This window comes from Protobothrops mucrosquamatus, unplaced genomic scaffold (assembly GCF_001527695.2).
Source record: "Protobothrops mucrosquamatus isolate PMUCROS unplaced genomic scaffold, P.Mucros_1.0 scaffold579, whole genome shotgun sequence".
NCBI classification, from domain to species: Eukaryota; Metazoa; Chordata; class Lepidosauria; order Squamata; family Viperidae; genus Protobothrops; species Protobothrops mucrosquamatus.
The window spans coordinates 680400-704277 of record NW_015386880.1 but is presented as its reverse complement, the minus strand read 5'-3'; the positions used below and the strand labels follow the sequence as shown (position 1 = coordinate 704277).

Sequence of the window (23878 nt, the reverse complement as noted above, 5' to 3'; positions counted from 1 at the left end):
TACATTTCATTACTCCAAATGCTCTGCTAGCTCAAGATATTTGAGAGCATTTACAGAAGCAGAAAAGTTGAAGAGAGGCCCAGAAGGGTTGTGGAGTCCCTCCCTTCTCTAATTCCTTTTGCTACCTTCTAGCAGCCATTTTATAAGCATCTCTTTATAGGAAATGCTCCCCTACGTGACACAGATTTTCTCTCATGTGTGATCTATTTCCTGCCATTTTTCCTGCCACAAAGCCTTTTCTTTCTATAGACACTGGGGTAGAAGATGGTGTGTGTGTGTTTCTGCATATGTGCCAGCATGTGTCATTGCAATAATGTTCTGCGGAAATAGATTATAACGTATTAAATAACAGAATAACAGAGTTGGAAGTGACTTCGGAGGTCTTCTAGACCAGCTCCCTCCACAACAAGAAGACCCTACACCATTCCAGACAAGTGGCTGTCCATTCTCTTCTTAAAAGCCTCCAGTAATAGAGCACCTTCAACTTCTGGAGGCAAGCCGTTCCACTGGCTAATTGTTCTCACTGTTAGGAAATTTCTCCTTAATTCCAGGTTGCTTCTCTCCTTGATTAGTTTCCCTCCATTGTTTCTTGTCTTGCCTTCTGGTGCATTGGGAAATTGGTCGACCCCCCCATCTTTTTTTGTGGCAGCCCCTCAAATACTGGAGCACTGCTATTCTATCACCCCAATCCTTCTTTTCACTCGATTAGGCACACCCAATTCCTGCAACCATTCTTTATATGTTTTAATCTCCAGCCACCTAAACATCTCTGCTGCTTTTTTCTGCACTCTTTCCAGAGTCTCTACATCTTTTTTTATAATATAGTGACCAAAACTGGATGCAGTATTCTAAATGTTCTTCCCACTTTTTCTCTTCTCTCTTACCAAAGCCACAAAAGAAATATAATGGAAAAAATATTCTGACCAGAATCTCTTGGTTGCTTCAGATAATGATCTCCAAAAGTATGACTAAATATTCTTTTACTAGTCTGTACAATCAGAAATGATAATTTACGAAATCACAATATCCTCATTTCAATATGAGAGAACTAGGTAATCAAACCAGGAAAGTTCATGTGATGTCCAATATTGGTAAGTTAATAAAGTGAGATAACCTAAGATATATAACAATTTTAAAGCTGTCTTACCATCATGGAATTTTAGACATACTTAAACCTGGTTTTGTAGAAAATATGGAGGTATGCCTGCTTGCTCTGCTCACCTGGTTTTAAAGGAGAAGTGGAGCTGAACTTACTAGCATAGTACTTCATGGCATTGTGGCATAGTACATTAGGATTTCTGATTAAATGTAACATCCAAAGATGGCCAAGGACTCCTGATGATATCACAGGTTTTATTTACAACTATGCTTAGGTACTATATAAAAAATGAGTGAAACTCATAGGAGACTAACTTGAACCAAAATTGTAGCGCATGTCTGATATTCAGAAACATAAACAATGAAATGATGGAGATACCATCTCCACAGTTCAAAGACAAAGTAACAGGAGAAATTGTCTCTGAGATTTTGTTCAGTTATTTTCTTTGGAACTTTGGTATATTCATAGGAAGGTGTCAAAAGAGGGTAGATGTGATGCAGAATCAAAAAACATACAAAAGAGCTGGGACTTGTGTTGCAAAACTGCATCCTCCATCTTGCCTTTTTTAAATCTCCCTCCCATGGATATTATTATTTGACATATTGTTTTAAGACAATTGTTTGCTTGCCTGGCAAATAAATGCATATGTATTATTCATTTGAGAAAAGGGATCCAGACTCACAAGCAGTAGTTTATTATGAAATGAATATTGCATCTTTCATTCTAGTAATAAAACTTCAGTACCGTATATTGTTGCTGAGAAAATGCAACTTAACTTCCTCAGTCTAATACTTTTAATTCCAATGCAATTGCTGTGATTAAAACAAATTATCACAAAGATGAATTCTACATTACTTCAAAAGTATAGAAAAGCTACAGCATTTAAAAAAAAAATCTGAACTAAGCATGGGGCCCTAATATAATTCAAGATCTTAATTTGTGTAGGGGAGAGGTAGTTTGATCTTCCCCATGCCTATAATTTAAACTGTCCAAAAAGAGCTTCATTCAAAAAACAACATTTGAATCATTTCTGACAATAAAAATCTCAAGCAGCCCTCCTCCCAATCTAGATCAGGGCTATAATGAGAAGTAATATATTAAACCATCACAGTTTGCTTGCTCCTGGAACCTCTTCTGGTTTGGGTCATCTACAGCTCTTGCTAATATTTATTTGATGTAATTTAATTCTTCTGCAATGCATGTGCTCCATTTAGGAACCTTTTCTCTTTCTGTTCTCTCCCCTTTAAACCTATCTCCAGTATCTCAGTACACCTCATGATTTGCTGATTGAGGAGGGAAAATAGAATAGCAAATCACATAGTCCATGTGCCCTGAGTATGGATAGAGTTTCAAACTCTGTTATAATACTACCATTAGGGGAGGCAGTTGTTGCTCATCTCAATAAAATCTGAGACTGTATATTGCTTAAGTATTTGAAAAAAAAGAGTTATTGTTAAATCTAGGCATGTCTTAGCTCCACCTGTACAATGCCAGAGAAAGGTATTTCCTGGAAGACTGAGATAAGAGCCTCTGATTTTTCTCCAAGGAAGATTAAAGTATAACAATAATAAATAAACTCACTTAAATTTTGAACTGGTCCATTAGTCTCAATTTTGTGCTAAGTTGTTTTATTCTTTCTCAAATATGCAGCATAGTAACTACCCACTCCACTATATCCCCCTACTTACCAAGGCCTTCTTCGGACATCATACAGGTCAATCTTATTGGGGGCTCTCCATGGGGAGGCTGCAATGAAAAAAAAGCAGTAAAAATATATAATATAATGATTTTTGAGGTATCAAATGTGTTGATATGAGGGAACTTGAGGAGTGAAAGAGAGAGAGAGCAAAGCTGACATGGAAAGATTTCTCTGCCAAAAGTGGTATTAAGCAACAACAACACTGGAAAATGTGAAACTGGGAAGAAAAGCAGCTGTAACTTTGTGTTATTCAAATACTTATTATTGTCACAATGTACTGGACCTGAAAGAAATGTGTCTAAAGCTCGTATTAATCTGAAATATTTGAAGTTTTTTGGGTTTTTTTGCACACTTCAAACACTGTTCTTTATTTTGAAACATGTGAATTAGAAAGCAGTTAACATTTCAGCCAAACACATCTCTTTTGTTTCTCCCTCCTTTGAAAATACACATTTTGCTATTTTGATAAATAATCACAAGGTGTATATAGTAGTAGTAGTAGTAGTAGTAGTAATAATAATAATAATAATAATAATAATAATAATAATAATAATAATAATAATAATAGAGTTGGAAGGGACCTTGGAGGTCATCTAGTCCAATCCCCTGCTCAGGCAGGAAATCCTATACCATTTCAGACAAATGGCTGTCCAGTCTCTTCTTAAAAACTTCCAGTGTTGGAGCATTCACTACTTCTGGAGGCAGGTTGTTCCACTGGTTAATTGTTCTAACTGTCAGGAAATTTCTCCTTAGTTCTAGGTTGCTTCTCTCCTTGATTAGTTTCCATCTGTTGTTTTTTGTCCTGCCTTCAGGTGCTTTGGAGAATAGCTTGACTTCCTCTTCTTTGTGGCAACCCCTGAGATACTGGAACACTGCTATCATGTCCCCCCTCGTCCTTCTCTTCATTAAACTAGACATACCCAATTCCAGCAGCCTTTCCTTATATGCTTTGGCCTCCAGTCCCCTAACCATCTTTGTTGCTTTTCTCTGTACTCTTTCTAGAGTCTCAACATCTTTTTTACATCGTGGTGACCAAATGAAGGGCATTACTGGGCTTCCCAGTTTAACTGGCAGTTGGACCGTGGGACTTTTGACAGAACTTTTCTATTCTTGCCTCAGAATTCTTTGAAGATTCATATGAATGATATGTTTATTGCCATTTATATTTTTCATACTTCTCAGGAACTCAGAATAGCATTTTCAAGCAGAGAAAATATGACTTTATCAAAGCCAGTAGGTCTGAGAAAGCAGTCAGCAGCCTAAGAACTTCAAATAGGTTTGCAATCCAAATTTTTATGGCCAGCAGAATACCCGAGGCTCTGCTACTGAAAACCAGGGGATGAATACTGAAAATGAATGGTGTGATTTCTCACCATTTTTATAAGGTTGATGCTGTAGTGTAATCCTTACAGAAGGATTAGCATGGTATTTTAAAAGGCTTCACATTCCACTTCATAGATTATTATTGCTAGGAATTGGCCAGCATTCAAATTACTTGGTTAATTAATTAATTAAACAAACAAACAAACAAATATGAACCTCAGTGTCCTAGTTCTCTCTAAATAAATGCAAGTAAGGTTAGGAAACAAAAACCACTGGGTCTTCTGCAAAGAACTTTATTGCTAGTACAACAAAATCCAGGCTCTTGCAAGCCCACTCCAGCACTTCTCCAGATCATCCTGCACCTACTGAAATTAAGGCAGAGTTGCTTTGGGTCTCTTTCTCATGCTACCTCCTCCCCTGGGCTGAAGTGATTCTCCAGTGGTGGGCTGATTTCCTTTCCTTTCTTCCTGGGTGCTGCTAGACCTTCAACTCCTCAAATCCATGATATTCACCATAGACATCACCTCTTTGATGTCTAAGACATCACCACTTAATGATAAGTGCTTCCAAAAGAACCATGGGCAATGCCCCGACTGTCAGATTTAAAGTAGGTCCAGCGGACACCGCATTTTAATTTGCATAACATCCCTAATGTGGTCCAGGTCAGTGTGGAAATTAAAATAGTAGTTGGCCAATGTATAAAAATCCCAGATATTTTGTGAAAAGGCAGGCAAATAAAAGGACACAAGCCTTGCTGATTCCCTAAAAGTTGCCCATGGATGTCATAAGTTACCTCAAATGTTTGGTGGTTGGCAGAGCACAAGAGGACCAATCAACCTCTTTCTCTGACATTGCTACCATGTGAAGAGAATAAAAAAAGATGACCTTGATGGAAATATGCAGGAACTGTTAGCTAGGCAAAAGGGGCAGAAGCAATTTTAATGAGAGAATATTAGAAAATGGTTCAGGTACATGCCTCTCTAATTCACTGGTGTATAAGAAAAAGGAGGAGAAAGATTCTGATACTGTAGCCAGGCTCAATAAAAGTACGTTTAACCTTCCTGTGGGGTTGATTTCAAGGTCTGATCTACTTAGTGGGGCTGGCCATACCTTGATATCCGGAATCAAAAGGGAGGGCAGAGAAATAAAGAAGGCAGAGACTTCATTATTATCTAGCAAAGAAGCTTTTATCTATCCTATTAGGAAGAACAGTAACAATGGCCCTTCCCTAACAATGAGTGGCCTAGGATGATTAGGAAAGTAGTGCACTTTACTTCTTCTAATGTGAAAGCCATGACTGTGCTTCTACTCCTACTGTAAAAGCTCTGTCCTCAAATCCCAAATGTTTAAATGCAATGCCACTGTTCAAATTATATTTTCATTCTGTTAATTGAGAATGGCACAAACCTGGATAGAAGCGGGTTACCCCTGTAGCACTGCCAAAGACTTGCCACAGCAGAGACGAGTCTTCTTTTCTGTTTTCCACAAACACATCCTCTAAGGCTTCTGTCCAATTCAGTTCATTGAGAATTACAGTGGCTGCAAAAAAGAGGGAACAAGTTTAGTGTGCTTAAGGTCTAGAGACCTCTTTGACAAATGTGATTGTTCTCTGCCAAGGAAAGAATGCGAGTTGCTTTTGTGAAAGGATATATGCCCTCCATTAGCAGGATATATTCACTCCATTAGGAGAGCTGTGAAGAGTGACATCAGCTGAAGGATTGTTCCTGGCAATGCCCAGCATCTCTTGTGGAGCTGATTATCATCAATTTGTCACAACAATATAGCTGCATGCAAGCTATCTCTCTTCAGTGGGACCATTCCTTGACCTCTTGTTTATATTGCTTATTTACAGAACACTTTTCTATCAGAGATGGAATAGGAAGTGCCTAATAGTAGTAAAAACAAAACAAAACCTGAAAGGAACTAAAAGCCAAATAAGAATGTATCCCCCAAAAGGCCACTTAAAACTTGATTAAATTAAAACAGAATTTAAAATTCAACACAGCAGAAAAAAAACAAACCAAGTCTGTAAGCCAGGCACCTGTTTAAAGGTAAATGTTTTTGCCTGCCATCAGAAGGCCAGCCATGAAGGACACTATCAGCGCTATTATCAAGGTAATGATTTCATGAAAAATACCATGCATAAATGGGTTTATATAATCAAACATCAACCGAAGTATTTATTAAGAGCAGTGATAATCAATTGACTGTGTCTGAGACGAAGTCCAAAGAGACATGGGTGGTATAAATGATTTAACGCATTAGATTTAATAACTATGTAGCAAAACATTATATACAGAACCAAGTGAGATGCTCTTAGACTAGAATAAGTTGAAACGGAGAGCTTTTGTTTGTTGGTTCTAAAAGGATATAACCATAAAATATAAAAACATTTGACAGTGTGTACAGTAAGGAATTAGTTTTCTGTCATAGTACAATTTGTGATGTGGCTTATATAATGTAATATAACATGATTATAACATAATATAATAATATACACAGAGAGATTAATAAAAGAGATTACCTACAAAGTAGCTATAAATTATCAAAATTTGAACTGAGCCCTCCCACCAGATGTAATAATTTTGAGGGTTGTGCAATGTTCATCTGAGACTTGGAAGAGGATGGGGAAGTGCTATCTGATAACTCAACCCACATCATCTCCATGTATATTGATAGCATCCAATCTGAGAAGGCGATGGCATTGTAGCATGGCAGTCTATGTGTGCCCCTTCCTTCCTGGTGCTCTCACCACCAACATTTGGTAGTGCAGCTTTAAGGCTTAGCAAGATAGTTTGCAACACTTTTAAAAACAACAACAGGGTAGCTAAGGGAAAGGATATTTTATCTGTATTTTGATGACTTGGAGCATTATTTAAAAATGTGGTCTTTTCCCTTTTTAATCCTGGTGATCCTGACTACTGCATCCCTCAGCTCAACTCATGGTTCAGAGATAAGTAAGCAAGTATTATTCACCATGCTGATGGAGGCTGGTGGAAGCTAGAATCCAAAACAAGTGAAGAACTCTAGAAATTCTCCTTTCCCCACTTTCACTGGGGATAAATCTAGAATGTCTTACCCTCTTCGTGTCACTGTTTCTAGTTCCCCAGTCCTTGCCCAGTACTCCCCATTACAGTCAGACATCTTTGACTGGATGACAATTTTATGGCCATCTTAAAGTCTTCCCAAGAATAAAAATCCATGTACCATGATAGTCCCCTTAGTTCCCCATACAGATGCGAAATATTCTGTCGGTAGCCAAGTTTATCCCTCCATAAGCCAGTTCAAAAGAGAGGCCAAATGAGAGAAATAAAGGGACCTTACTGAGGTTATTCCCATTCTGCATTCTTGGTGGCTTTTGTGTCTAATGCAAAAGCAATTAAGACGCTGACAAACAGAGGCTTTAAATTATTCAGCTATTAAGGAAAGTGATAAGCTCAAAGCAGCCTGACTGTATGATTAATCAGCTGGGGCTGGGATTTAAGCAATGTGTAGAAGAGAGACATTTGGTGCTTGTCGCTGCCAGCCTGCTCCTTTTCTCTTTTAAAGGAATCTTCCACCCCCAAAAAGATGCCAGTAACAGTACTCGAGGGAGAGAAAATCCCAGAAAGCAGCAGCTGAGAGGAGCTGGCAGCTGGATGATTGGGGAGAGAGATGAATTTTGAGCACCGGCTGGCAAGATGAACAGGAAACACCAGCCCCACTGACAATTATTGTTCTACTCCACCTCTCATATGCATTTTTAAGAGATCACATGTCACTCTTCCCTGACAGAGGATATCAGTACTAAAAAGCAGTCAAGATATATACTTGAAATATTTTACAAGAGAGCAGCAACTAAATTTCCATCATCTTATCACCAAGGAAATGGAAGACAGCTTCATCATGTTTAGTCAGGAGCCCAAGATATTACCAAATATGTTATCAGGCCCCGGAGTCTTGCCCAAAAAGATGGATAGAGGAGAGAACAGCACTCCACACCTTTGTTAGCTCACACGAACATCCCTTCACCTCTCATCTGTTTCCTGATGCAACTCCTCTGGGAAATGCTCAAATATATTATGTATGAATTCTGGGCCAATTTCCTATGTATTCTCTTGAATATATCAGTTGTCACCTTTGGCTTCCCCATCAGCTGTACTGATCATTATACAAATATATTTCCAAGAGTATAAAGGCACCACTCTTCCATGTGTACCCTCAGGAGATAGAAAAGACCAGCTCTTTGCCCTTCACTATCTGGAATGTGGTCCAGAAGAAATTCCTCATTCGCAACCGTGCCATAATACTAAAATAAAATGGGAGGCTCTACTTTCATTAAGTATTATCATAGAATTATATCCAGTTTTCAAGTTATCCCAGGTTCTCCAAGTCAGAATGGCTGTGAATGTGAATGTTTACACATACAATATCAAGTTTTGCATCATGTTATGGAGATATTGCCCCTAATTGTCTGGGGTTAATGGGCTCAGGTGGTATTCTGAAAACACATGAGGTAGGTTCTCTTGTAAGTTGGCTGTTGAAGAAACATTGTGAGTAATTTTCTCTTCACAGAGAAACTCCTTAGGAAAAAGCAACTTGGATCAAAAAGCAATGGGAGCTTATATTTATTCTCATCCTTCTGGAGTCCACTGTTTCTTTGGCTCTGAGTTAAGCAAATGCTGGTTGTTGCATAAACAAATGTCATGACATATTTTGAGAAACAACATCTAATCTCCTGTGTGCATTTAGTTCTATGTTATCTTTACAGTTGTCTGATCTAACCCCAAAGGATCATTACAGATCATTTGCTTGACCAGGAGACAAAAAAACCAGTGCTTGTTGTTAATTCTGTTTAAAGAAATCTACTAGCTTTCTTCTAATTGTGACAACAGTTCTGACAAATACAATTTCAAGGATCTGGCTAAATTCCTACTGGTACTTCTCACAGATAATTATTTAGGGGTTGGCTTTTTGCTCATTCCAATTCCTTTTAGAATGAAATAAAAAGAAAGCTGGTAAAAGGGCTTTCAGTTAAATGTTTGGAATACGTATCTCTCAATGTTCCGGTTTAATGGATTGTGGAAGCTCTACTCTAATGCAGCACAATGCCTATCATAAACCTGTTATATATTGTTGGACACAAACCAGAGGGCACATTCTGGTTGAATCAATATGATTTCCCCCCCTTCTAACAGTTAGCAATTATTAAAGCTAAATTACCTGCAGGCGTGCTGGAATCCATGGTGGAACTGAATCAAATATAAACTAGAACATAGAGGGAATCTCCTGGGACACACAAGCAGCTCTGATCAGAGGATAAAATAGTATATAAAGAAATCAGGAATTTGATACAGATACTGTAGTTTACCAGAGTATGGGGTACCCTTCCTTAGCCTGGTGCCAGCTAGAAGGTTGCAGTCCAGAATTACCAATCAGAATGCCAAACCAGCTGACAGTTTGGAGAATATCTGATTGGGAAAGGCTGGTTTGAGAAATTTCCTATTCGAGTAATGGTAGAATGAGGAAAATCCAGCTGTACCTTTGACCTTACATCTTGAATAAAAGCTGCAAATATCTCTGACACAGCCCCACAAACATTTCTAAGTAAAATCCACATGCAGTATATCTGAATTTTAAAACAACTTGTTCTGCTGAAATAGGGGTGGGTATGCAACTGAATTGCTGGACTACTGTAGGAAAACATTAGTTATTTGACAGTTCCCCCCCCCCCAGGGCACACGAGAAACAATCTCATGGGAATTTGTTTCATCAAAGTTTCTTTTTAGTGATCTAAAGTTGCAGCAGACCTCGTCCAAATGTTTAGTGCATTTTTTGCCTGAAGGATACAGGATACCCCAAACAGCAATTGACATCTAAAAGCTTTGCAAGGATTCAGAATCTCGGCAATCAGCCTTAGTGCTTCCATTGCTGCATTTTCAAATATTAGACTCTATTTGTGCCTCATTTCCCTTAATAACTGTAATGTTCTGCCTGGTAGGCAGGATTTGATGATAAACCTGTTAGTATTAGGCTATCAGTCACTGTACTGTCATGGCTCTTTTATAAAACTCTTAGAGATAAATAAAGGGAGCCCTTAACATTTAAACAACATCGGCACAGTTTCTTCCATCTTGGGAGAAGGATTACTGTATTATTTCTGTGAGGTTTGTTCAGGCAGACAAAACAGAAATACATTTCCTTTCCTCCTTCTTACTTTTTCAAAGATCAAGGACCTATGGGGTGAGGAGAAAATACTTTTACCTCTTCAAGCACCTGATGTAAATCACAACCTCATTTTTCAAGGATTCCTAACTTGCATAATCTTCATAAGGTTTAATATGACATGCAAATAGGAACAAATAGCTTTATTTGTGGTTTCTTAATGTGACTTGCTTAAGCTGTTAACCAGTCCAGAGTTTACAGCAGATGAAAAGGAGAAGGAGGAGAAGTAGAAGGAGTAACAACAGCTAAGCAGAAACATTATGTATAGTTTGCAAATCTGCACAACTGACTCTTATTTCTTGCTTGCTGAACAGATTATGATTAAAACAAACAAACCTTAGTGCAGTAATGAAAAGAAAAAAATCCCACAGGTCCAGGCAGCTCTGCGGTTAGTTTGCTTCTCGTTTTCTCGTATTTCTCAATCCCTTCCAGTCTCTCTTGTCTTTTCTTCTTAATATTTTCAATATCTCATTTTAACACTTAATTGTCTTCCGATTCTGTTTCAGTTTCTCTGCATCATTCTTAAAATGCGTTGCAAATTTGATATGCATTCCATCCATCAAATCATCAAAATAATTAATAAAAATGTTGGGCTGACACTGGCTTTACCATTTGTAGGGGATGTGGCATATTGCATGGGTACAATTAAGGTTGAATAACAGAGTCTATACTTTATCTTGCTAAAAAGTAATATGTGAAAAAACTGACTGATCGAAGCTCTGATGAGTGATAAAACTGAGTATCTATGATCCCATATCATGACAATCATGGCATTCCAACCATGACTTCACTGGGACAGGAGCAATTAACAAAGATAATTACTTAATAAAAGTAATGAAATAATGAATGAAAGCGGCCTGATTTGTGGTATAGAGTTGAGGAATAGATGTGAAGAGGCAAAGGGAAGATTTAATTATCAATGAAAAGCTCAAAATGTACTTTCTGGAATATGGTGTCATCTATACTTTGGGGATACATATTTGTTTACTGCAACATGACCAGTATTTCAAATTTTGACTCTAGGCAGCTTGCAATAAATGCAACAATAAAATTTAATAGTAGAAAAGGTACACCTATGGGAAAAGACTACTATTATTAAACTGTATCCAAAAAATGTCCAAGTGCAACAATACCATCATCTAATTTGCTAGAAAAAATGTCATAAAAATCAACTACTAAAATATTCCCTCCACAAAGTTTCTTTAGAAAAAAAGAACATTGTGTTTTGACAATGCAAGCCATCTTAACCTCAGGTGATAAACTTTACTAAAGTTGGGGAGCCTCCAAATCGTCAATTCTCCTTTGTCCTATCTCCCCAACATTTAGGACTCAAAAAAGACCTACTGTCAAGGATGAAACTTTGGCAGCTACGTGCCTCTGCATTTCATTTTATCTTTAGATTAAGGGGGGGGGGGAATGTTATTTTAAAGTGGATTAAATGTAGTAAAAAACAAATTTGATTCAGCTGGAGACTGTGAGAGACTGAAGTCTTGTCAAGGACACTATAACAGGTGTGGATTTGAAGCAGATGGTTCCCATAACAAAGTGAACTTGTTGATTACATAAGATGTTGGGGGTGGGGGCTGGCTGGGAGAATTATTGTTTAAATATGTGAATTGGTGTTGGAACCTCAGAGTTAGTTTTTCTTTGACATACCCAAGCTGTCTATTCAATAAACAGTACGTTTTCGGTAATGAAATGAACCTGGAGTTTTATTTGAATTCTCGAGGTGGGTGTTGACACCTACTCTATTAGATCTTATTCAATTTCCATCCAGGGTGTGCATATGAAAATAGGAATTCATAGAGTATATTTGCCTCTGATCACTCCAATGAATGGTGATAATGAAATAAAAGATGATGAAAAATGTGGGATATTCTGAATGAATGTGATTCAGCACTGAGCAATGTCTAAGCGAGAATGTGTGATACCCTTTGGTTTCTTAAAGTATGTATGTATGTATGTATGTATGTATGTATCACTTGTAATATTACGAGATAATAGTGTTGGGGATGTGGATATACATGTAAATAATGCCAGATTGTTGGCAGAGAACCTAATGATTTATAACAAATGTTAGACTGTATGATCTGATTTCAAAATTGATTTATCAAAGACTGTGGTAGGTGTATTACATGGAGAAAATGGAGTGAATAACTAAAAGTGATACAAGTAGCAAAAATTAAGATTTTTGAATTTGTATTTGTATAACTTGGTAGAATGCTTACAAAATATGGAAAATCAGAGGAAGAAATTTTAAGATATGTACACATGCGTAGGAAGGTGGCTCTTTAGAAGAGAGTGCATGGAGAAGAGAGAGAATGGTAAAATTAACCTGAATGCAGAGGGAATGGCGAATTTAAGAACTGTTATGGTAATGCTAGAAGAGAACGGGAGCTGAAACAAGTTGACTCGAATAGATGTGGCCAAATGAAGTACACAGAGATAATTCTCCTATCAAGAGAATTTAGTAAAGATCAAACTGCAGGGAACTTAAACTTGGAGAATACATAGAAATGGTAAAACCAATAGCACTCTTACAGAATAAATTTTTAACTAATTTAAGCAAGAACGGCATACTCCATTTAATCCTCCAGGGAAAGATTGAAGGCAAATGAGGTCCAGGCAGAAGAAGAACATCGTGGCTTCAAAATCTAAGGGACTGGTTTGGACAAAAGTCAGCAGCACGTTTTCGTGCGGCTGCTGATAAAAACAGGATCGCCAACATGATCGCCAACGTCCGATAACGGATATGGCACAAGAAGAAGAAAAAGAAGCAAGAATTATTTCTAGATATACAACACACATCATGCAGTATGGTAAATATAACCACTAACAGTTTTTGGCTTCTAAGAGGGCCTGAATGCTTACTAATATTGTAAAAGAGAAAATGTGTAAACAGGGGGAGACAGAAATCATTTTTTTTTCTATTACTATGGTTTGTTGCACAGCCAGGTCTTTCCAAGGACCTGGGATAGGCAGATCTGGAAGTCTGATGGTGTTACAGATATTGTCGCAGGGTGTAAAGCAGCCTTTTGCAAATTCGACTGACGAATTTGTCAATGCCGATGGTGTTCAAGTGGTGCTCCATTTGTTTTGGGATTGCACTCAAGGCACCTATTACTATTGGTACTACCTTTGCTTGCTTTTGCCACAGCCGTTCTGTTTCTATTTGCAAATCTATTTGCAGGTCTTTGTATTTTGTTATCTTCCCCAGTTTTTTTTCTCTTCTGTTCTTCTGTCTCCACTCTTTTCTCTTTCTTAGGGACAATTGTTAAGTCCGGGGTGTTACGTGGCAGGTGCCTGTCTGTTTGAATTCTAAAGTCCCAGAGCAATTTAGCTTCTTCATTTTCTATGACTTTCTCTATTTTATGGTCCCACTAGTTGTCATTGTTATTTTTCTTTTGAGGTACAGTATTTTCTATGGAGGTATTTTAACTTGCTTCATCTATCTCACTTCATTAATTTTAATTTGCTTTGTCTATCTTCTATTTTACACAACACACACACACACACAGAGTGTGTGTACATCCATCCATACACCCACACATATACATATACCCACGCAAAGTAGCAATATAAAGGAAATTTTAATTTTAAGTAATTAAAATTAAGATTTAAAATAGTAACATTGCAGAGACAGTTAAATTGACAATATCTACATTTATTATTGAATAACATTACTTATGGTTTTGATGATTAAGAAAAAGACCCTCAGATAATAGAAAAGAGAGAGCTTATTTTAGTAATCATAGAATAACATGTAATTTTGTATTTGTGTTTATAATTGCTATAAAGGAAATAGGAAGCTACTTCTATTTCTTTTCTTTTTTTCTTTTTGCATGTTTGGCTTTTTTCCCTTTGCTTCCCTTCTCCTTTTCCTTATCATTTCACTTTATATTAGTTCTTGTTAGTGTCTTCTGTTTAAAATTCTTAATAAAACTATGTTTTAAAAAGGAAGCCTCTATATATTATTAAAAAGGTATTCCCTAGTGTGAGGATCTAGACATTCCTGCGTCTTCTGTGATATCAAAATAATATTAACAGTGATACAGAGATGTGTCAGTAAGCAGGAATTAAATTCAATTCCCTACATGTTTCATTTTTATATACATCAAAATGGTTATGACATACTGTAAAACCATGTTGTTTTGGTATCTGCCATGTAGCAAAATGTTATGAAATGAGCCATCTTGCCTTACACAGCATAAAATAGAGTAAGACAAGAAATCATACTAAATGTATTCGATAACTCTGGCAAGTGTATATATTTCACACAGAAACAGATTGTGAGAAAGCAGCACAATAAAGTACATATGTCAGCCAAAAGACAGTATTTGTTCCCCAATTTCAGCATGAGTATTGAAAAAGTCAACTTTAGGCTAGACGTGAGGGGAGGGAGAAGAAAACAGAATATACAAAGTCACATCAATATCACTCTAAGATTCATCTTATACCTCAGAATAAAAATATGAGGGCTGTTAGATAAAAATAGCATAGAGCAAAAAACACCAAAGCAGCCAGCACTACCCTCAATCACATTTCTAAAGCTTATAGGAAAAAAGCTATATTGTGATATGAAATGCCCTTGACTTATGGCTTCCCATCAGCTGCCCTGTTCATCACGTGTGTATTCCTAATGATAATTCTGACGTTCCTTCATAGAGAGGCTCCTTTTATGCAGATAGAACTGTATAGCATCTCCTCAGTTAGAATGACTGGGGAAACTGTATGGGAGAGTTGAGTTTCTATATCACAATTTCTTCTGAAGCAGCAAACCAGGAATCTTCTGGTATTCTCCAGCTGAAAATCTGAACCACACAGCGAATACTTTGTGCACCACTTGGGCCTATTCTGGGCTGGGAGACCTAATTCATGGACATCCCTTAGGCTCCTGCAATGATACCACATGAGGCTATCTTTGAATATTATTCAGAAATTGTGGTCAAAAAAATCCAGCAGTTACGGGTGTACTTCAATATGCACTTGTAAAATGCTACTCTGTGAGCTACGCTGGTTGCCAATGGGCTTACAGGTGCAATTCAAGAAGCTGAGGGTCACTTATACATGGCATATGACCTGATCTGTCTTCAATGATCTCTGCTTCTCCAGTGAGATCTGGAAGAATTGGCATGCTCCAGATCCCATCACTTTCAGCAGTGTCATTTTTTGTGATCCAGGAGTCGTGTCTTTTTTGTTGTAGCACCTGCCCTATGGAATAACATTTCCCCTAAATTTGGATGGCCTTGGTATTGGCAGTCTTTGGGGAAAGGCCTAAAGACCTGGTTCTTCCTGAGGGTACTTCCTGGTTCTTCCTGAAGGAAGTTATGTGATGCTGTTTTAAATGTGAGTTGCTTCTGTTGCCATGTATTTTACGTATTTCTTCTGAATTTTTAAAATTACTTTGGAATCCTTTTGTAAGCCAACCAGAGTTGCATAATTCATGGGCAGCTATTGTAAACAGATTGAAATAATAAAATAAATAAATCTTCCTACGGTTTTTTGTTTTCTACTTTTTAAAAAACAAAGCATCAAGTTTCTATTCTTTGTGTGTATTGGAAGCTTAGAAATCCCAGTGAGGAACAATTTGCTAAAAAACTGCTGATGGATGTGTCTCCCTGATCATTAAATGCTGTTTGAGAATATGTGTGTTCAGTCTGCAGGAAAAGTAGGAAAGCAGATTTTGTAATCGGATTATGCTGGTCTGAGCTATAAGAGGAATACAAAGTTTAAGAGCAGCCAGCAAAATTAGATAAATGAGACTAAATGGAAGCAATGTGGACTCAACAATCTCTCAGGGCAACATCAGCCAAAATCCATGACTCTATGATCAAAATGACCTTCAAGCACCCTTCTAAAATGACACATGAATAATATGTAAATAGGAGATCGTTCGTGTAGTTTTTTGTGGGCCATGGTTTATATATTCAGATGAATATTATGTATGGTTGTAACCCAAAGAACTAAAAAAATGGTGAGATCAGAGATAAATGAACATAGAAAGGACAGATCCCTGGTCTATCTGTTTGAAAGGCCAATAACAAGAGATTGTGGTATTGTAGTTCAACACATAATGGAGAGTACCATACTAACTTGATGTAGATAGTGATAATTATCTTCTTGACATGCCATTCACAAAAGGGTTACTATGTATAACACAGACATTCCTGCACTGGTGAGCTGTTTTTCAAAGGTACGTATTAAGAACCCTTAATTCAACCTACAGGAAACAGATTTGAACTTGCTAATGAATGATAGGTCAAGTGAAATAAACTACAGAATTTTATCCAAACTTTGGACAGAAATTTCCTTTATAGAAATGGAAAGAAATGTAAGAGGAATGTTTATGCATCTCTGTCTGCTTCTTCTGGATAAGAAACAGGCATATACCACTGACCAACTTTCATAGTTTTATAAGGGCCATTTCTTAATCACAGATATAAAGACTGCTCTAAATTGTGTTCCAGAATAACCTTGTTCACATGGAAAGCTGCTTGTGGAAGCCTTTAACTATAGCTCTCTTCTCCATGTAATCACAAAACCTCATACTACAAGGTCTGCAGTAGAACAAATTGCATTGTCTACCTGCTGAGGTGCTTTTTGCATGAAGACAGTTGCTATGGTGAGCAGTGAAAACAGCCTCCCTTTGGTGGCAGGTACATATTCTCTAGCCTTGAAGATTACTGCTTACTCCATTTGGTCCACAGTGAAACAATTTTAATGCTTCTATCAATGTATTTTAATGTTATTTGATACAAGTATATTTCTTCTTCTTTTCTTCTTGAAAATGGAATTTAGTACAGAATTCCTGATAGGTGGCCAAATCTATCTCCATTTGGCTCACTTGTGACCAAGCTGAAGCAGGCCTTTAATGGAATCAATCGGACACTGGGGATGATATCATGGGGAGTTTGCTATCCAAACACACCAGGCCTAAGGGGAAGTGGGTTGGGAGGAGACAATTAGCATGGTTACAAGTTTCTTCCTACAAGTTCATTAAAATCTACACAAACTCAGTGTGAAACTACCAAGTCTGCTGTTCATTCAAAGCAAGATGTAAGAGAAATTATTGGAGAAATTAATATTTTGTTTTCTTTGTTCAGTTATTATAGAGATTGAACATTACCAGTACATGTAATGTTCTTCTCAGCCTGAATAATGCAAATATAAAGCTATGTTTGATTGTTTTAATATTTGATTGCCAGTAAGAAAATCATAAAAGAAATAAGAGAAAGCATCTACAGTGATATGTGGGAATGACCTTGGAAGATAGGAGGAAATGCTGTAGCCTAGGCAGCCCTCTAATAAAGGGAATCTGATTCTGAAGGAGGAGTGGGGGTGGAGAAATTGTCTCAGAAGAGATCCCCCCTTTATACTTTTTAAAAACCCCATTGCCTCTTTCACTTCAGTCTTCCACCAAGCATCATACTGTACTTTTCATGAGGATAACACCACACACTTCAGTGGAGATCTGTAACATATTTTTCACTCTATTTCAAGCAGCTTCCATGTGGCCTTATGTCAACTTTACATTTGTTTTGTTGGAAGTTTAATGCATTTCTAATACCTTTTTATACAAGGATTCATACTTTCTCTTCTTGCAGTCATTCTGCTTTTGCTTTCACCTCTTTCCTTTATTTTCATGTCCATTTCTCATTCTTGACACTAATAGGAAAGATCTGACCTTGATTCAGAACTTTTCGTTGCTATTGTAACCTTCACTAATTTTCTCAGTCACACTTTTATTTTCATTCCTTTGTCATGCGTGTATATGAATACATTTCTACTCAAACAATGTGTTTGAAACAGAGACATTCAGAAACCAATCCACAAACTCGGAGAACTAACCTTCACCCTCACAGAGAGATTATTCTAAGCAGATACACATAAAATAGTGATCATTCTAATTCTTTTTTGGATCTCTGAAATGCCCAGTCATTTTTTTCTGTATTCTCCTACATTATTCGCACCCATTCATTTGTGTTGCCTCACAGGATAATTTTCTCCCCTGGATTGCATTTATTCATAATGTTGCACAATTTTTCACAAAACTCATCTCTGGTTCTTCCATATCCTCTCTCATTGGAGCATAATATGCAACTATCTATTGTATGAATCTGTAGTTTTGTACACTTTCATTGCAATTGTGACTGTATGTATGTAATCCATTCAATGTTAATTTTGAATTGGCTTTTGTTAAGGAGAAATCACAATCTTAGTCTTTGAACAGAATTGTATTTTCAAAACCCTCACAGCAGTGTTATGAAACCCAATTCAAAATCTCCCTAATGCTATCCCTTGATTCCCCATTATGGATGGTAAACAGCAACCACATATTTTGCAAGAAATACAAGTGCAAGTTGTAATAGGATTGAAATGAACAAATGGTGCCTCTTGATTTCCTGAGCCGGAATTTCTGTGCCACCTTCCCAATACTCCACCCTCATCTAAGAATTTCAACACTGAAGCAATGGAGGGGCACTATCGCTAGCTGGCACGCTAATTAAAACATTTATATAACACTCTCCATAGTCACCCGTCACTACACACGCTAATTGCATTTTAATATATTTTTTAATTTACCATGCTAGTTTTAATTAAATCTGTAATCACTTGCCAAAGAGGGGCGGGAAGAAGGCGTGGCCTAGATTCTCGCTCTTCCTGGGCAAAAAAAAATTGCTTTGAGCCTTCACATTTAAACTGATAGTGGATTCCTCCATAAAGGAAGAAGCACCAAAAGGAGGGAAGAGGGAGTTTAATGGCATAAGAAGAAGAACCTATTCAGGAGGGAGGAAGTCTGAACAGGGAAAAATTTGTGAGAAATCAAGCTTTAATCAAAGCTTAGAGAGTCCCCTTATTAAGCAGAATGATTTATTATCTTAGCATTTTAATATGTTTCCATTAAAATCAGATATGAGGCAACAGATGATATAGAGACAAGAAATCTCTTTGAACATGACAATCCATAATATGTTAAACACTTTTTTTTAAAAAAGCAGGTCTTTCCATCACAGGGAGGTTTAAAACTCCCTGTACCACATTCCTTATCCATTAGACTCTACCAATAGTGAATGAAATCCTTTTCACAGCCTTAGCAGTTTTCATGACTGTGTTGCCATGGGGAAATGTAGTGCATGATAATCTGTGTAATATTTACTTAATAAATACTTCCTTTCTTTATACCTTTATTTTTCAATTTATATCCCATGTTTTAAACTTCCCTTCTCATGGCACCTAACAGTAAAAATGAAAATAATAAGAGACTCATGCCTAAAAGAGATTCAGCAATTAAAAGCATGGATTAAAAGAATTAAAATATAATTTAAAGCACATAGATACTGAGCATCTATCACTATACTGCATGTACCGCTAGTGAATAGGATGCAAGCAACAATATGCTAGCTTGCAAGTTAACCTGTAGAGACCTTAGCATGTAAAGAAAAGCATGACTATGCTTGAAGTGAAATTGGTTTTTACTGTGCTTGTGATATACTGTTCAAATTGTGCTGAAACTAACTGGGATTGGTCTTACTATTAATGGAGTGTAGTATATATGGCAGCTGCTTGTAATTAAGTATAAATCTCCGTGTTACTAAAGTCAAGTCATTTATTACAGGTTACGGATTCAGACAATACAAAAACATAATATTATGTACTTGTTGTTTTTTTTAAAAAAGTCTGTGATTATATTTTATCCATTTTACTATTAATAAAGCATTAAAATTACAGGTTACATTACAAACCCACAAGAGCAAAAATTATTTTAAGATCTCTATCTGCCAAAAAAATAAAAAAAAACATATCTTGAATTCTTCTACTTATCCAATAATATTACTAAAAAGTGTTATGTGAAAGTCTCAGTTGACCAAAGCCAACAGACAGGGGTCGGTATTTGTGATAGTATCTGATAATGACAGTTGTATACAGGAGATTTTGACTTAAAAGCAAGAGGAGTAAAATACATGAAATAAAGAAAAACAGATATATTTGTTTGCAAAAATAACCAGAAGGGTAAATAGATGCAACAAATTTGAATTAAGCTTGTCTGATTTTGTGGAATGGAACTGATGAATCCTTCAGGGAAGTGAAGGTTTAGGCTTAATTATGAAAGAAAGGCTACAAATTATGTCAGCAAAAAAATTAATTACTGTCATTTAGTTTGTTGTGGGTGTATTTCAAAGTGTGAATTCATATGCTGATTATTGTTGTATTTTTTTTACACTCCAGTGAATGGTGATGATGGAAAAAAACAGGGATGAAGTTTTGAAGAAAAATAGTAACTGAATGAATGTGATCGGAGGAGGAAAATATGTTGAATAAGTGAGAATAAGAAGAAAGGAAGCACATTAAAACTGACAAGGTGATTTCTGGACCTACAAATGAATAAAATTGTGACTATTTGCTGAGTATCTGCTTTTAAAAGTCCATTTCAAGTATGTGCTTATCTCCCATCTTCTTTTTTGCATTGCAAAATAATGATTGCTGCAAAAAAAAAATGATGAGAGAAAGTTATTTTATAATCTGCAGAGAGATTAAAAAGATGATTGGAAAGAATGTAGTCAAACAGAAAAAGGAATGGTTAAGACTGAAAGAGGCAAAGAAAATTCAGATTGGTTTTGTTATAAATAATAAAAAAAATGTTTTAGAAGTGAGTGAAGAGGGCTAAACAAAAAGACCCCAGTAGAAAGGGGTTTGGAATGAAATATAAAAGTGATTAAATATTTTGGGATGAAATTGAAATGAGAGATTTTTTTTTTTGAGAGAGAAAATGTCATCAAGGATTACAGGTTACACATACTTGGCCAAAAACCACATTAGATGAATTAATGTACCTTTGTATATAGTTTATTAAAAATGGGGAAATGGAGTAAGAAATGTTAAACTGTAGAAATGCTGGAAGAAAGATACTGGGTGACATATGATCTGCAGATAAGGACTGTGTATAAGAGCATGCCTATTTGTCTTATGGAAAGGAGGGTTGGGTCAGGAGAGACATACAAGTAAGTGGATTGTGGCAGGAGTGGGGTGCAGTAAAGCAGGAAGAGATTGGGTCAAGCCTTATGTAAAAAAGAGAGTGACTATTAGGAAAGAAGTATGCTGAAATGGTTTGATCATACAGAGGAAATTAATGTGGATCAAAACAAACCTGTAAAGAGGAATGTCGAGAAGGGGGAAACTGAGAAAATCACGGTTGGTTGCAATTAATAAAATCCTGAAAGACGGAGAAGTGAGAAATTTAAAGAACAGGAGACTTGAGAAGTGATGCATAGACTTGGTTGAAGCAAGGATGGCTTGCAAGGACAAAAATGGTTTGGAAAAATATAGTGAATGATTTTGCTACAAACATGTTTAACCAATCCTTTCTTTTCCTTTTCTCATCTCAAAAATAACATGATAAAATATTTTAACATTTAAACAATCTGTTTATTAAAGTTCAATTCTTAGGTGCAGTCTTAGACACCCGATCTTCAATGAAGTATATGAATTAGGGAAATGATATGAAAAGTGTTTTGTTTTTCTTACTTACCATGAGGCAACCTGAGATGGAAACTGGACAAAGAAATAATTTCTCTAGTGCTATTCTTTAATATTCCAAAAGGACATTTAATGGGTACAGAATAATAAGATATATGGGCAAGATGTAGGTGAGAGAAAGATCCTTCCCAACTTTATTGTACGTATGTGAAAACCAACTCTTCCTCAGTCAGTAAACCCAATTGTGTCAAAATGAGGAGCAGTGAATAGAAGACTTTGTTCCAAATACTCTAGTTCTAATGTTACATATTACAAAGGCATGATTACAAAGGGGTGTCACACTGCCGGCCCATCGGCCGGATGTGTCATGGCGAAACCACGCCCACCCCATTGCCGGAAATGGAAAAAAAGTCACGATACGTCACATGACGTTGCGAGTTTGACATCTCTGCCTTCTAACATAAAGAAGATCTGAATGAGAAATCCCAAGGATATGAGACTACTTTTTTTTTTTAAATGTAGGATGTTTCCAAAGTCTGTCTTGTCTGTGATATGGCTGAAGACAAGAAACAGCAAAATTGAAGAATTAAAATGACACCCCCCTCGCTAATTTTTGAGAAATAACCGAATTTTGCAAAGACGATGAAAAAAACCCCTGAATGAAAAGAGGGTACCGCCCTTGGTACTGAAAAAAGACCAGCGCAGTCCAGCCCAGTGCAGCGCAGCCCTCTAGATGATGACCCCTTCATTCTGGAAAAAGATGAATTTTAATGAGGAAGAGCTCTTCATTATATAGAGCAGGGGTTTTCAAAGTTGGCCCTTTTATGACTTGTGGACTTCAACTCCCAGAATTCCTCAGCCAGTGTGCCTGGCTGAGGAATTCTGGGAGTTGAAGTACACAAGTCATAAAAGGGCCAACTTTGAAGATCCCTGATATAGCGTTTCTCTGCAAAAACATCCTACGGTCCATAGATACTTAATGTTGTCAGGTTAGCAACCCAGTTCTCAAGCTGCTTTCAGGTTATCTGTGGAAGGTAATAGATTATCTCAGCATGAGATAGTATGTGCACAGGAACCTGAACTGGAAGGAGCATTTGCTGTGCTTTTTACCAGAGGCTCTGATTTAGCTATTTTTGTGAGGAGTGGTTTAGAAGTTCCTAAACACTTTGCAGAAGATGCACCACTTGCTAATGTACCGAAGTCAAGGCTCTCTGCTTTGCTGTGATATTTTGCAAATCAGAGCAATAGATGTCATGCATAACAGCCCAGCACGAGACGTGGATCCAGTTATCTTAACTATGGAAAAAAATTCCCTTCACGAGCTCCGTGAAAAAGGAAAGTAAAAAGTGTGGCTTCATTTTCCCTCAATGACAATGTCAGGGGCACTAAACTCACAATGCTGTAAGGTCACTGCATTTAGTACAAACCACTTGGGGAAACAAGAATCCCAGAGAGAGGCAAATGGAGAACAAAAAGCAGGAATGGAAAGAATTCTAAATTGCTGCAAGCAGAAGCTAATAGGCTGCAATTCAGCTGGGTTAGAAAGGAAAATTTGCTTCCCTGAGGAAATTCAATACTGCCCTAAATACATGCCAATGCCCATTCTGAAATATAATAATGTATATATGCAGTTCTCAATAATGGGTGTTAATCAAATTCTGTTCTTTTCAATTTCAGCCCCCCCTCCCAAAAAAAAGGAAAAAGAAAAAAAAAGTCTGTTTCTATAAGCTCTACTGTTCAAAATGTCTTGCCTTCAAAATGTATAAATTTCACATTATTATTCAGGCATGATAGCGCCAGAATAATTAAGGTTGCATCAAGAATATAATAAGGGCTAAAACATTTAATATCTCCAAAAGAACACGATCAATCTTAATGAAACTTTCTAGGGGGTTAGTTCCAAGGACTTTTCAATTTTCTAAACAGTTATGGTTTACAGTGCTTGAATGTTAAGGGGCAAAAACTGGGTTTTGAAAGACAAGCGGTGTGTTCCCACTCCCTTTGAAATGCATTTTTGGCAAAATACAGAAAATTCATACCAGGGGGTTTCTAGCTTCAGTAGTTTAACATAGACAGTG

The 23878-nt window shown here is 36.9% G+C and overlaps 1 protein-coding gene across 1 annotated transcript in view; it reads right to left on the bottom strand.

The window, feature by feature from the left end:
• CACNA2D2 (calcium voltage-gated channel auxiliary subunit alpha2delta 2) overlaps positions 1-23878 on the bottom strand; it is a 568828-nt gene that overhangs the window by 122318 nt on the left and 422632 nt on the right. The window contains exons 6-7 of the mRNA XM_015817370.1: positions 5529-5660; positions 2788-2845 (exon numbers count right to left, since the gene is read on the bottom strand). Of these exons, the coding sequence (XP_015672856.1) occupies positions 2788-2845; positions 5529-5660 (190 nt within the window). The remainder of the gene's footprint in view (positions 1-2787; positions 2846-5528; positions 5661-23878) is intronic.